This window comes from Mastigoproctus giganteus, chromosome 13, assembly GCF_048544385.1.
Source record: "Mastigoproctus giganteus isolate SK-2022 chromosome 13, ASM4854438v1, whole genome shotgun sequence".
NCBI classification, from domain to species: Eukaryota; Metazoa; Arthropoda; class Arachnida; order Uropygi; family Thelyphonidae; genus Mastigoproctus; species Mastigoproctus giganteus.
The window spans coordinates 34,835,992-34,852,510 of record NC_143587.1 but is presented as its reverse complement, the minus strand read 5'-3'; the positions used below and the strand labels follow the sequence as shown (position 1 = coordinate 34,852,510).

Below are 16,519 nucleotides of genomic sequence, written 5' to 3'. Positions count from 1 at the left end.
GTTTCACTTTTCTTTCAAAAAGAAGAGGGGGGGAGGGGTAATTCCACATATGGGGTGAAGGACGATGTTTAAAGACATAGTGGTGATTTAATTCAAAAGGGAGCTGTGTACACAAGCGCAAAACATCTACATAAGAACGAAAAGGATTTTAAAGCCTGGGCACATTGGATCCAACTCTTTGTAAGTTCAGACAGGTTGGTATGTTGATCTCCATTCTTTCATCAAAGCAGCGCGGGGGAAGGGTCTGTGAGAAAGAACTACTTCTGTTCATACTTAATGGAAATTTTACATCCATATCGAAACAGAATGGCTAGCGATTTAGCACGTACTGGGTGGAGAAAAAAAAAAGGGCAAAGTATAATTTCAATTATCGAAATTTCCTGCTAGGCAATGGAAGTCTTTTGATGATTTTATAGTATCCAAATTGTGATGGGACAATTCATTACCGTTACTTTGTAATTTTTTTATAAATATACCATCCATAAACTGCGAATCTTAGATGCTCATTCTATTCATCACTTAAACTACATTTCTTCCGTCATCATGATCACCACCTTGAACAACGACCCACAAATGATACAGAAGGAGAAGATTAAACTTCTAAACTCTTTCTTATAACACGCAAAGCTACAATTTTCCGTACTGGAAAACTGTACTAGCACGGGTAAACGATAACCCCCCTAATATCTGAAGATAATGCACTTGCTCTGTTCGGATGATCGATCATTTGTCTTAGTCATTATTCACTTCCTGGACTCAGTTCCATCAAGAACTGCAAGTCTCCTTTACTGACTCTCTCCCCTTCCCCCTCCACCCATTAGTGGCTGTCTTATTGCGTTAATGCATGTTTGTGAAGAAGGGTTAAGTCTAAAAATGAATTTTAAGACAAGGAGTTAGTTCCAGGAGTGCTGAAATTTAACAAAAATATGAATGTCCAAAATAAGTATAATTCCGAAATGACAAATCGCGTAGCTTTTCCAATTCTTAAGGCACCAAGTTTCCGTTACTCCAAAATAAGATGAATCAGTACAATAAAAATTTTTGCGTGTGTCTTTTCTATATTTCTTTTGACTTCTCGTGAAAATTGGACTCGTTTTAAATATTAAACGAGTTGCACGCAATATCCGCCACACGCAAAATAGTTTTATAATTTCTTCAACTCTTAAAATGTTATCAATCATGTATTCCGGGGTTACTTTTCCCATTTGCCAATTCATATTATATACATAAAAAAAGCCCTCATTTTAATTCAATATTCATCAATTTAATTAATAATAAAAGAAAAATTATGTATAGTAAACAAACACTGGCATTTTTCCAAGTCTGGATGCCTCTTTAATACAAATTTCACGTTTTACACGTATTTGAATCGAAGACAAATTAATAAAGACATTAAAGCTAAAAATATCTTTCTCCTCGTTGGAAAACGGTTAAGAGAGAGAGAAAAAAAAATATGCAGAAATTATCGCAACACGATCTCGCTTTCCTTATCTGATGCGGGGAAAGATAATCGTGGATTCATTCCATTAATCATATCACGCACGAGAGGGCGCTACGATCGAAACCCAAAGCCGTCTGCTGCCGAGGTCACTGAGATGACCGTGCGCATTCCACAGCAGCACGCCAATAAGCCTGGTTCCTCTTTAAGGAGATTTTCCCTTCCAGTCTATCCTCTCCTTTCCCACCCCAATAAGTCAGTAAATACTTGCACCACTCAAAGGCTATCGTAGCTGCAGGAAAGGAGACGTAAGGTAAACAATGGGTTGTTATGGAGATAAAGAAGTGCTTGTGGGTGGGTCACGTGACACTGAGGAAGGGCTGTGAATCGAAAGTTTTAAGGAAAACAAGGAATGTCATCTACTCGTGCATCTTAAGCTCACTTCCTTATTTTGCTCTACAAATGTTCTTAGGGGGCGTAATGTTTTTGGCACTAATTACTGTACAAGGAGAAAAGATAACTGAAGGAGCCGTCTGGGTCTGAAGCACCATCTAGCAACAGGGAACGGTCATTTTGTTTTCAGAGACAAACATTTTTCGTTTGTCTCAACAAACGACGAATTCAGATCGTGGTAATTAAACCTGATAATAAGTTTTATCCTCTCTCTCTAATAACTGTGTTTACAATCGCTTATATTATTAGCAGTAATAATAATTAACTAAATTACTTATCCGTAAGGCAAATGGATCGATTCTGGCTAATGGAAGTCAGAACTAAGTAAGCTATTAAAAATCTACAAATATCCGAGTCTGATTGTTCGTTTTTATTCAAATCAAATAGACACGTTACAGAAACCATATGTTAATGCAATATATAATAATTCAAAAATAATTTACAGAAATGAAATCGAACTTCAAGCAGTCCCTTTTATGGAAGTGAATAAACTGGCACCAATTTTGTGCTCTATCACATAAGCCTAATAGATAAAATTAGGAAGTGGCAGTACAGTATATTGCATTTCCTAAAGTTCAATATACTGCCACTCTTTGCAGATCACATCTTTGGAGTCTTTCCTCTTAGAAGCATTCGCTCCATACCAATCTGATCACCCACTCTTCTTTGAACCCTTTCAAGAAGAGCGATATCTTTTTTTTTTTTCTCCCCCAAATACGGTCCCCAGACCCGAACACAACGTTCTAAGTGTGGTCTCACCACTGTTTTACATTATTGAACTATGACTTCTTCTCTCTGTATGACAAAACACCATGTACTTTTTTGACCTGCTTACATTGCATGGAGAACTTCATGTCCTTTTTGTCTTCCCCAACCTCAGATCTACATGTTACCCTTCGGTTATTATTTCCCAAGTACAAGACCTAAGGTATCATTAAATATTTTTCCAAACTTAATATCATCGGCAAATTTTGACGGCGTGTCATCCATACTTTTAATATAAGTTAAAAAGAACGGTGCTCCCGAAACAAACCCGGAAGGACCACGCTAGAGAACTGTGGTCTAACCCAAAGAGCAATAATTTATAATTACCATCTGTTCCTGTCCTTCAACTATCTTTTGATTTACCTACGAATCTTACTCGTAGTCCCCAGCTTTCTCTGATTTGTAAAATGATTGATCCTGAAAGACCGCGATTATTTTATAGAATAAAAATTGAAGTGGAGTGGAATGAATTCAAAAGATAATTTAGTTCGGTAAGTTTGAACTTGTCCTTTGGACAACAAAGATTTAACTCATCAAGTGAATGAATACTAAAAGTAGGGTCGTGAAAAACAAAAACAAAAGGGTACGTGGATGAAAAGCGCTCTGGTCTCGACAATGAAGATTCCTCAAATAATAATCAGCTTGGATTTTGTTCTTGATAAGACTTGTTCAAAGTTCTTCCCAGAGGGGATATCTACAGTTGCTAGAAATCCCATTATAAGCATAGGCACAACATTGGGATTATCAGCTTTTTAACTAAGGTTAGCCAAAAAGAAAGAGACATGTAGTGTCCTGTTATTAGCAAAACTATAGATAAAATTCCCAATCAATTGAAAGTTGTCACGCCTATAGGAGAAAAAATTAGGGGAAGGAGGGAATTAGCGCTTTCTTTGAAATATTTGTTGTCAACATCGATCAAACCCAGCTGAAATGTCTACAGCAACATCTAGAGATTTCTCCTAAAGTTTTTGTGCTAACCACGAACGGCATAAACCATGAAATATGCAGTGGATCAACACCGACATACTGGCTATCATTAATCAAATGGAAGTATTAGAGATAATGTAAGGGTTAGCAGTGGATTTCTATGTTGCTTTAGAAAGAATTAAAAGATTTGTTCGTCCTTATTAATCGAATGGATGTGGGCATATTTCTCCCAGAAGGGAAAAAAACCTGTGGAACAAGGACAGAACAGGTTTACTTTGGAGCCCAGGTTTTAGTAACAAGCGAAGGAATGCTATCAAAACCCGGAAGCATTCTGGTATCTGTAGGATTCCTCTAATATTTGTGTGAAATTAAAAGAATGCTTTGATTGGAATATATTAGATAGCCAAAAGTAGGAGAAATGTTAACCTTATTGTTTTGGCACATGAAGGTTCTACTTGCATATCGGCAACCATTTTTCTCCAGCAAAAACTATACGAAATTACATTAACTTCGCTTATGATGATTCCCTAAATGCAACGATTTCATGCATTCACATCAAACGATTTTATGAGCAGACATTTCACAGAGAGAGTCAATCTTTAAGATTCCTGAACGTTTTCCACATAAAACACCCCACTTCGTTGGACAGGAAATCGTTTATCTATCCAAGTGAACAGCCTTGAAGCATCCGTGAAAGCAACCACAGTAGTATTTAAGTGGGGCAGGGTTCACACACGTGTGGCCCCATAGTTTAATTCTGTATGTTTTTGTTATCTGAGTCCTAAGGTTACAAGAACTTAAAAGGCACTTCACACGTTGCAAAGATTTACTCAAAGGTGCAAAATCTCAAGATGGTTACTCATTCGAATCTATCTTGTCAACTGTTTATGTGAAAAGTCGATAGTTGACATAAGGATGGTGGTGTTCGGAATTTTTTTGATGTCGATAAAATTTCCTTTTTGTAATGTTCAATAGTTTGAAGCAAAATAATTTCCCGTCATAAAATCCCGATAATTTCGACACACTTGAGGGTTTTTATGGGACAATAAAAGTTTACGATTATGACAGATAAAATTTTATTAGGAAATTTGAAGTAATCACTTCTTGTATACAGAAGAATATCAGTGTTTCTTTGCTTTGTTTGTTTTTTTTAATATTTATTTATCAACGTTAGTGTTGCATTAATGAACAGGTGGGAGGAGGTCAATCAATGGTAAATCTAAAGAGGACATTCTTGCTTTAAACTGATTCGTAAAATATCTTGATGTTTACTATGAACAGAACAAGAATGTTCTAAAAGCCAAAACAATCAATTAAACGTTAATTAATTAATTATAATAATTTATATAAAACTACTTATATATAATTTATATTTGAATTGTAATGATAAGAGATCAGAAATTAAATTTAAAAATATATAATTTTTAAAATTTTCAGAGTCTCTCCGGCAGAGGTCACCAGTAACATTCTAAGTCTCCAGCGACCTCTGATGTAGAGAAAGTAAACTAGTTATACAATTCAGTTAATTATGTAAAAGATTATTCGGTAAATAAAGTAAAAATCGATATATATTAAAACTATTTAAAAAATTGGCATAAAGGATAAATTAATTTTTACATGACTATCTTCGTATTCAAGGATAGTCACGTTAGTTATATATTATGTGCAAAGTTGATAAAATAAAAACTAAAAAAAACCATACTATTTTTATAGAAATACTCATAAATTTTAAATCAAATGTCTTCTTTTTGCAAAGACTAAATTTTTAATGTTTTAGCGAGTCCACAAAAGAGTTGGATCACTGGAGGATTTATTTTTCTCGCAAAAAGAGAAGATTGCTCATGCTTTAGGTACATAACTCAATAGCAAAAGAAAACGTAGGAATGCACGTCTATAAGGATCTGTCTGTACCTCTTCGGTTTGAGTTTTATTTTGGCTTTCTGTTTACTGAAGGTGAAGCAGTTTCTGTATTTCAAGATTTCACGTTAGCTCGAAAAGCAAAATACAACCAATGATAATAAACCCTCATGGAACCTTTTCTTTTCGCTAAATATTTGGCTAAAAAGTTCATGGGTTTCTTGTTAATAGAGTAGGGAGCGAAAAGCTAAGTATTTCTATGTTTAGAAAGCTCCACTTGCAATCAATTTTAAAATAAAATTGATGAACTAAAACAATAATAAAATGGAAGAAAGGAAGCCATTTTTCCTTCTTCAAATAACCATCTGTATGAGTAGAATAAACAGGACGAGTCAAAATTAATCTTACAATCATATAACCTGAAATACCACAATGTAACCAATGGTCCTTCTCAAAATCACAGACATAATGACCTTGAAGTTGAATTTAAAGGCTATTCACGTAACTTGTCACACAATACAATCTGCAATTTGATAATTATGGTGTCATCGTAATTCGGTGAAAATAACTTTGGCCATTACATTCTGGAAATAAGAATATACAGCGTATAGATTAACACGATTATAATATTGTTTTATTTCACCTTGAAGTTGAAATTCTACGTATATGTAGAGATTTGCCCAGAAGTAAATAAACATATTCAAATAATAAACTAAATATATCAGAAAATCGGGTACAAATCTCGTAGGACAGAGGCTCTCAATCTAAGGGATACTGCTATTTGTACCATTTCAGCCACCTGATATAGCACAAATTCATGTTTTTGTAAGGCCCTGATACGTCCGAAAGATCGTACCCAACTGTAGAGGCTTTTCACACAAATGCAAAATTTTGGGCACAGACTTAGACTGATTGCCTTGAAGGATAATTGAAAATGATCTTGTTTTAAATTCCTTCGGTTCAAAAAGGTCCTTTTCTTGCATACATATTATCTTCAATTAATCTTCTATTCTCTCTCTTTCTCCCCCACCGTCTACAAAAACTCTCATTGGTTTCTCCTATGGAAAACTGACAGCGACCTTTTATTCAAACTGTAAAACGAGCTTTTTTCTTTAAAGATTGTTGTGCCGGTAATTGCTTTGACAACTTGGTTTGTGCGTGCGTTTTTCGATTGCGGCTTAGTTTGCATAAAGGAACAACAGTTAATCATATAAAGAGACTTAAAAGCCTTTAATATTTGTGAAATGTGTGGTATTCCCTTGGGCTGGTGGAAATGTAGTCGCAACGACGAAGTCATTACGAGTAAAACATTCTAAGCCTTTGCATAATTGTAATTATTAAAAACATAGGCTTTGAAAATGTTTGTTTCTTACAGTTTAATTGACAATAGTTTGGTCATAATTAGGAGTGACCAATGAGTCACATACATCAAGGAGTTAATTATGAATGAGCCGTCCAATCATGTCAACTTGATTGAAACTGGAAAAGCTTCTGCTATGGGATGATAGGGCAAAGTTTTCTTCCAGGACCGAAAGTACACCAACTGTTAAATGAATATCATTATGTTTATGCATTGGCAGTTATTACAATTGAAACGTGTTTACTACTTCTGAGCCACCTTCTACTTACAGAGACTAGTATTACACAAATGAGATTTGGTTAAGCTACTTAGTTTATACTTTTGATGTGACCAACCGTGAAACTTCAGCCTACCTGTATGCGTCCTCTGGTGTGCCTTTAAGTGAGAGGATTTAGTGTACACTTTCTTACACCCGTTGAATTGGCACTTGTGTATCCTTCGTTTGCCATCAGGAGTAGGTTCAAAGCGTCCCTTGGCACGCGCATTTAAAGTTGGAACCACAAGGTTCGGTTTTCCCCCTAAACTGGCCCCTATCAGCGTATTAGTTGCTGTGTTCATCAGAGAGGCACACTGCTGCAATGCTTCCTTCACTACAGATACTTGAACACCACTTTGGGTTACAGTGTCTTCCGGAGAAGAGGGTGGCGTAAGCGTACCCCCCGTGGAAGTTTTTGGAACGTCTAAGCTGTTTGCATAAACAGTCGATAATCCCTTCTTACGCTTAGGGATCACCGTTGAACCTTTTGTTTTCAGTGAGCTATCACCAAAACCACCCGGCCACGACATGGTACTGGATACGGAACTTAGACTGAGGGAGTCAATATGTCGATCACTGATGTCCAAGTCTGATACACTCAGTCTGTCTTCCCCGCCACTACTGTTCCCGCTGTCTATTGCAGCTATATTGCCACTTCCCGGTTCGAGACCCAAGAATTCTGCTTTGACGCAATCGGCACCATCATCCGTAGAATCGGATGAAGACTGGTCCTCAGATTTTGGAAGGCAGAACATATCCCATGCATTTTCGGTGTCCGTTGGTAGCCGTTTACACGTGCGAATCTTGGGCTCCTCTTTAAGATACCGCTCCATTTCTAAGATGGTCTGCAAAGAGAATAAATAAAACATTTAGAATTCATCGATTCGGTGTCAATCAGGATACAAACAAACAAAATGTATAATTATCATCTATTGCATTTAAGGAATAGTGTACCAAATTATTTCCAGAAATTCTAGAATTCCTTTAAATATTGAAAACGTCTTAGGAAAAAAAAAAAAAAAAAAAAAACACTTTTATTTATAACGTATAAAGAACATACTGAATATAGCAAACGATTATTAACCTCCAAGAATTGCCCTCTGGTGAAGAGATAAATTATCGAGAAAAAGGTAAAAGAACAGAAAAACGAAAAATTATACTTCTGATTTCGTCTTTCTAAAAGATTTCCAAAGAGAGCTCAAGTAGGTTCGCTTCTTATCAGCGTTAAATTCACATTCGCGTGTACGTGCCTGGGAAAGAAAAGGGAGGGTTCTGATATTTTTCTCGCCAATAGCTGATTTGTAACTTGACCCACGTTTTCCTCAAAGGACATTGCAGTAAAGCCCAAGCTTTACTGCAATGTCCTTTGAGTAAAATACACGTGTAATGAAGTAGACAATTTTATATAAATTAATATATTAGATTTTATTAACTTTAATACATAGTAATGAATTCCGGGATGAAAATCATACAGTTATCTTTAATCTTTTATCTTCTATTTATACCATTAACGAGAGGAGTTAAAATTGCTAAGATGTATCTTAATAAAAGTGCATCGAGTATTTATTTTGGAAGATGGACGTCCCATTAAATCAGGACTCCCAGAGGATTGATTACTTCTATTAGTTAATCCAACGAATGATCTGTAGTAATTCCACTTCCACCTTGTTCAATATCTTTCCTAACTTCATTTGTAATTACAAGTCGATATGGTCGTCCAAGGAGATGACATGACGAAATAAAATATTGCATCATACCTCATTTACCACTTAATCGTCTGTTTACTTCGTGCACGGTTCCATCAATAAACGTTACAAATTATAATGAACGAATTAAAGAACTGGCATCGAGGTTTGTCTGGCTCAGCTGACGATATCCGGATAGAAAAGACATTACTGAGTTCAGCGTTTCTTGCTTCTCCAAAACGAGCCACCAATGTCGGTGGCACTTTTTTGTTTAATGAAGAAGAAATTTTCGAGATTAATGCGTCGTTTAATTTATTATTGGCATTCAGAAGTGCAATATTGGATATTAGAAATTAGGCTATTGTTGTGGCGCCATCTGTTGAAAAAAAAATGAAAAGTTTATTTTAATATATTCGTAGTCACGCTGCACATGTATTGTAAATCACTCCCCAGATGACGAAAGAAGCCCTCGCCTTTTCAAATATTTGTTTCGCTTTCTTTCCCCCCACTTCTTTTTATTTCTCTTTTTGGAGATCAATTATCCAATTGGCTTGAAGTTCATTTGGAATTAAACTCTTACCAATTACTTCCATTGGCGTTTTGTGTGATCATTGAATAATTAAACCCTATTCAAAAGTTTAGTATAAGGAAGGAAAGAAGAGGGGAAAAAAAAACTCGCAAAAAAAAAAAAAGTAGTTCCTTTCTTCTCAGTTCCATGTAGCAGCGAACCTAGAATTAAAACGCGGTACTGGTGGTTGCAGTTACCGGCTCAATGCTAGCTTCCTATTACGAATTCAGCACAGGATTTCATTATCTGCGCGTGCTTCCAATCGAAGGAGAAAGGAGGGGGGGATACATACCACAAAAAAAAAAAAAAAAAAAAGAAAGAAAGAAAAAGAAAGCAAGCCTCAAGGGTTAGCTCAAGGGTTTTCTACAAGAAACTGCACGTGGCTAAATTCAACGGTCGCTGCTGGTATGCCAGACAAGGAGAAGAATACATAAGGCGAGGAGGACATAACCATTGCAAACATGTGTACATATTTAACTGTAATATAACCACGGGCAACTAATAAATATTCATGTTCTTTCAGTAACTGAACTGCAATATTCGGGTCAACAGATACGTGCTTCAAAAAAAGGTCAACATCTCATAGATACGTTACTGGACCACAAGCTCTTACAAAGGTATTGCTAAGCACAAACACCATCTTCTAAAAGTATCGATATCTTTTTATATTTATGCGGCGAGACCTGGTCCGCTTTCACTCCAAAGTTGTTTGAATGGTAAACAGTCAGCAAGTATCACCAAATATAGTGCAACAAATGGGTCTAGAAAGTTGTGGATATTAGACTCGTAGATTGCAATTTTTTTAAGAAAGTTGGACAATGAGTATGGAGTTGAACTGTGAGCCGACCGGGCTAGCCGAGTGGGTAAAGTACCTGCCCGGCAACCCAAAGGTCGCGGGTTCGATTCCCGCCTCGGGCTTGGATCAAAGTACTGCAAAAACCTTGGGAGGTGCAATATGGCCACAGAAGCCGATGCGCCAACAACTACCAAATCAAAAAAAAAAAAAAAAAAAAAAAAATTGAACTGTGAATGGCTGATGCCTGTGTTTGATTCTTTATGAATCTGGTAAAGAGAGTGATCAATAATTAGTCTTTTATTATTCTCTGAATCGGAATGAGGATTTTTGCAGAAGTTCTGGTAATATCTCCTCAGATGTGGGAGGAACATTTCATAGTCTGGTAAATTTGAAATTTGTATAGAATTATCAGTCTCTCGGCAGAAAAGCCCTTGTGGGTAGCACAGTTGGTATGATTGTCTCCTCCCCATGCTGGGTGGAAAAGACCTTCGGGAAGAATTTTTCTGGATCTTTTTCACAATGCGGTTGAGTTAGTCGGTCTCAAGCGAGGGTAGCATGGTTTTTCTCCCGGAAACTCGGGTTTTTCATCCAGCAAACAGAAAATCGACCTCAAAACACGCGCAATTTATGGACAATATACACGGAGAAACATGGCCTTAGTCGCCGATGCTCCTAAAAAACCGAACAACTCGGAAGAAAACTAAAGCCAGGAATGAAAGAGAAAATTAGACATTTCAAATAGAGAATCTTCTTTTCTCTAGAGATCTATGGTCCAAATTAAGGGGATCAATACTGGCTATCATTAATCAAACGAAAGGTTCGAGACAATATGAGTTGACAGTTAATGAGTTTTTTTCCATTACTTCACGAGAAGCTGAGGTATGGGCAATAGGATGAGATGGCAAGGATTATCTGGATATGGGCAAATCATCATAAAGAAGTTAAAACACTAGGGGAATAAGAGTGTGAAGTGACGACACAAAATACGAGTTAATTATGGAGAACAGGTTTTAAGAATAAGCAGAGAAATTTTATCTCTCCTGTGGACTTGCTGTCAAGATTATTCTAACCTCTTTCTACTGGGTGGAGTGTTCGGTATGCTAAAAGATTTACCAAGAGGAGTTTAAAAACGATGACATGCTAGTAGACAACCTTCAGATAAAGTTGCAACTGAACCATCAAGAATGCAAAAGAAGTGGAGAACCAGGACGGGCAGAAGCTATGGTCAGTACTTTTAGAAAGGTCGTTGCTACTTGGATAAAAAGCAAGATTTTTGTTCATGTAGTTTTAAAAATCAAGTGTGGATTTATTAATAAGCCATTTGCAACTACTGCAAGATGCAAAGTGCGTAGAAAGATCACGACCCAATTCATAGTGGCATAGCATTTCATCAAAAAAAGCAACCGGATATCGACTATCCTTACAGTATTTAATTAGATTTGAAACCTTTCGTTTATCTGGACGAAAGTGGCAAAGGAAAGTGGATCCGTTGCATAATTCCTGACCAAAAGAAGTCAATGATAAGGAGGCACTGAATCAAGGAATCAGTGATGGTCCCCCTTCTCTGTATTCAAACTAACAGACAATTTTACTAGTTTGGTGATGCAGAGAAAATGAATACTCAGTAGTAGTGCCATACACTTGATCACCTACGTGAGATCGTGTGCAATCAAAGCATACATATCTCTCCAGGAGGAGCCACTCATCCTCAATGACAAGGCCATAAGTCATACAGCTGTCAAAACAGGTAACTAGCTTCACTCGTATGGATGAGAGCATCTGGAACATTCACAACAAAAGTCTAGACCTGACGCTATTGGATTTCCATGAGCCCAGGAAGCAACATCTGCCTGGGACACACGTCCCATCCAATAACGAGGTGATAAGAGCAATTTTCAGGATGAAGCATCCATGTCATAACGAAATACAGGATGAAGTGGTACGGAAATTAATGACATTGAAGAACATTAAGTCCTGATGTAGGCAGAAAAATGACATCTCAGGTCAGTATCTATATGAATACCATTATATATACACTCACTGGACAGGTTATTAGAAAGTACCCCTTCCTCAATAAAATTGAAAAGTGCCACAGACTTGATCGTAATCTAGTCTGTATTTCTGAAAATTCTGGAAAAAATTATTTGAGAGGAACTGTTGATGTTTAGGAAGCGATTCAGGCCCTATAACCACAAAGCTCGCGAGTCAGGTTTGATCCCCAAATGTACGTTGTGAAGCTGGTTTTCTTTCTGTTTGCTGGACGAAAAACCCGAGTTTCCGGGATGAAAAACCATGCTACCCTCGCCTGAGACCGACTAACTCAACCACGTTGTGAAAAGAAGCCCATAAAAATTCCTCACCTCATCGATGGGGACTCGATGAGGTGGGGAATTCAAACGAATGGCGAAGCCGCTACATTGTGACAGAAGCTTGATGATTAAACATCATATACAGAATTGTTTTCACTGCAGTGCACATACATAAACATAATATTCACTAAAATTTGTAATTTTTACTTACTTCCTCCTGGATTTCAATAAAATCTGAAATACAACATGTACTTTGCTGTGATTAATATAATAAACAAATAGTATAATTCATTATTTATATATTTAGTTAACTGATAACAATAAAACGAAATCTTCAAAAAGTAACGAATTTGTATACAGACTTAAACGAAGAACTTTTCGTTTTCATTTCTCCAATATTCCCCAAACCTACGTGATATGTATGGGTGGGGTGGGGTGGGGTGGGGGAGGAATAATAATATTTGTAGGATTTCTATTGGTCCGATTTTTAATGAAAGTTGAAAAAGCTCGAGAGATCCTTTTAAAAGAGCCAAAGTTTTATAAAAATCCATCCACTTGGAGTCGAATTTTAACATGTGGACGAACGAATGAACACAGAAAATAAAATTAAAAATATTCATTAATCTTTAAAAGTTAAAAGAAAAAGGGGGGGGGGGGGGAAAGAAAGAAATAAAGAATAACTGCCGAATTTCTATTGGTCCGATTTTTAATGAAAGTTGAGAAGCTCGACAAATCTTTTTAAAATAGCCAGATAAGTTTTATGAAAATCCAGCCACTTGGAGTAGTGTTAACATGTGAACGGACGAACTGACACAGAAAATAAAATTGAAAATATTCATTAATCTTTAAAAAATAAAGGGAAAAACGTAAAGAAAGAGAGATGAAGAACAAAGTTTAGCTGCAGAACATTCTGAACCGATAACGCTTTTTTTTTTTTTTTCTTTTTTTTTTTTTTTTTTTTTTTTGTACGTTTCGGTCTCTCTGATCATCTTCAGTTTTCCAATACGCGCGCGCACACGACATAAGCAAACAAGAATTTCCTAAAAGCGACTTAAACTGCAAAAGCTGTTATATTAAATGATTCCTTTTGACCAATGTGAATTCGTTGGATCCATTCACTTATAACAGCCTAAAGATGTACCATTAGCTCGTGGTTCGAATTCCAAATGGTTATTAGAATACCACGGAGTTTATCGGTCAATTTTATCGTATCCATACACACAGACGCGCATCGAATGATGCCGAATCTCGGAAGAAAGAATGTGCAAAAGATACGAAGCCGTAAAAGAGTCGTTATACAGCAGATGTGTATGAAAATTTTCTTGCATATAAATCTACTGGCGAGGAGGTCATCAGTCGATTACTTTAAATTTTGGTAATCAGCAGAAGGAAACGGGCCGACGAGGAAATGATGTGAGGGGAGCGGTCATTAAGTCCCTCGCCAAGAGATCACATCTCACGTCATCAAACGGCGGACGCGGTGATTTCCCATTGGCTGTCGGCACTTCATGTGAACCCCGACACCGATTCTCTGGCGTAAAAGGGATTACTGCGTCTTGGATTTTGTTGTACACCTAAGTAACCGTCATCCCCCTTTGTGTTACTCTACCCCCCACTTTCCTTTAACTCCTTAAGGACTGTTAGTGATGTTTGTTTCGGAAAATGGTTTGCAAGTAGAAGGACGATTTTACGAAGTAGTTCGTTTTGGGGGCCTCCAGGGGGCACACTTTGGGGGATATGCGAGCCGAATGGTGTCATTTCTGGTCGTTAAAGGTTTATACGATCCTCCAGAGCACCGTAAAATGTTTGCCGAGTCTTATACCAAAATGATTTTGTTTCTAATGGGGGTATATGCGTAAAGGTAATGGAGGTGCAGAGAATGAAGGATCGAACCGGGGGGAGGATTGGAAGAAAGAAAGAAATTTAATCAATAGCAGCACAGAGAGTTTCTAACAACTCCTCAAATAGGATGTAGAGATAATAGACAATCCACTGCTGTTCATTTACACCACGATTTGACGATTTTATTTTACAGTGGCGATCCTCGCATAATTCGAAAGCGATGATGTAAAGTGCCATTTTTTTTTATTCTTTTATAAAGCAGCAGACTTGAAGGAAAGTGGCAGCCATCAATCGAAGAACTTAAAACGATCATTCCATCATCCGAATTATTCGGATAATCGATTATAAACGCCGCATATTGAGCGAGCAACCGGCGATAACCGTGTTGTGACATCGTTATTCGCTTGGTACATAACGAAAGAAGGAAAACTAAATCTCCCCAAAGCAATTTAAAGAGGGATCGATGGAAAAATAAATAAAATTTTGGATTACACCATCCTGATGGCATCCGGCGAGATGGCTTAATTTAAGCGATGGGCTATTTAAGGCTCGTGTTGCCCGATAAAGAACCTTTGTTTATAGTGGAGGCTCGCAAACTCGGTAAACATTTTGTACCAAAAATGAAATCTACAAAGTGTGGTTGTCATAGAGACGCACGCAATCTCGTTGTGTAGCCGGCCCGCAACACGGCCTACTTGTGGACGCCGAATTGCGTTGAAATGTTGCTCCGAATCGCTTTTCTTTTCATTGCGCACTTTTTCTTTTTCTTTTTATTCGCAGAATTACGAGCGCGGTGTTAAGTAAAAGAGGAAATTCCTCGAGATTTCTTACTTCTCTCTTTCTCTCTCTCCGGGCACGTCTGGGAAGGTATAAGAGCGTTGCCATAGCGACGGCTCATGTGCAATCTATATTTATCGTATACGAGGAAAAGGAAATAAAATTGGGCATTAACGAGAAAAAGCGCATTGTTGCGGTGTTTAGGAAGTGCGCTAAATTAAGCTAACGACGTTGTAATTTAATTATTTTCATTTCGTTTCTCGCCTTCGTTCTCTTCTCTTTCTCCCCCTTCGCACTATTGCTCTTAAACTAGGTGTGTTTTTCGCATCCTCATTTTTATTCGAAACTCTTTTTCACGCACCATTTTCTTCTTTAAAAATTCTCCCGCTTTTCTTCGTGTGTCTTAACTTTTTCTTCCCATTCTGTCTTTAGTTCCTTCTCCCTGATCTTTCTTTCTTCTCCCTCCCTCCCTCCCTCCCGACAGCGTTCTTTCACGCACTTTTCTTCATTCTCTCTCTCACCCTGTGTTTCAATTCTTCCTTCCTTCCTTCATCCCATTTTCACTCTGTGTATTTTCCGTATTCTCTCCTTTCTTTCTTCCTTCCTTCCTTCCATCTCACGCTAGCTTTCTTTTACTCTGTTCTTCATCCCTCATGTGCACGTGTTCTCACATCCTCTCTCTGATATTAATTTTTTTTCTTTCGTTCTGTTCTTCATTCCTCTTGTGCACGCATTCTCACATTCTTTGTCTCTCTCTCTCTCTGACATTCATTTTCTTTCACTCTTCTCTCTCTCTCTCTGACATTCATTTTCTTTCACTCTTCTCTCTCTCTCTCTCTCTCTCTCTGACATTCATTTTCTTTCACTCTTCTCTCTCTCTCTCTCTGACATTCATTTTCTTTCACTCTTCTCTCCCTCTCTCTCTGACATTCATTTTCTTTCACTCTTCTCTCTCTCTCTCTCTCTCTCTCTCTCTGACATTCATTTTCTTTCACTCTTCTCTCTCTCTGACATTCATTTTCTTTCACTCTTCTCTCTCTCTGACATTCATTTTCTTTCACTCTTCTCTTTCTCTCTCTCTCTCTCTGACATTCATTTTCTTTCACTCTTCTCTCTCTCTGACATTCATTTTCTTTCACTCTTCTCTCTCTCTCTCTCTCTCTCTGACATTCATTTTCTTTCACTCTTCTCTCTCTCTGACATTCATTTTCTTTCACTCTTCTCTCTCTCTCTCTCTCTCTCTCTCTCTCTCTGACATTCATTTTCTTTCACTCTTCTCTCTCTCTGACATTCATTTTCTTTCACTCTTCTCTCTCTCTCTCTCTCTCTCTCTCTGACATTCATTTTCTTTCACTCTTCTCTCTCTCTCTCTCTCTCTCTCTCTCTCTCTCTTACATTCAATTTCTTTCACTCTTCTCTCTCTCTCTGACATTCATTTTCTTTCACTCTTCTCTCTCTCTCTCTGACATTCATTTTCTTTCACTCT

General features: G+C 37.3%; 1 protein-coding gene across 1 annotated transcript in view; it reads right to left on the bottom strand.

Moving 5' to 3' along the window:
• LOC150075950 (Krueppel-like factor 6) overlaps positions 1–16,519 on the bottom strand; it is a 139,728-nt gene that overhangs the window by 13,133 nt on the left and 110,076 nt on the right. The window contains exon 2 of the mRNA XM_090387122.1: positions 7,154–7,901. Within this exon, the coding sequence (XP_090243248.1) occupies positions 7,154–7,901 (748 nt within the window). The remainder of the gene's footprint in view (positions 1–7,153; positions 7,902–16,519) is intronic.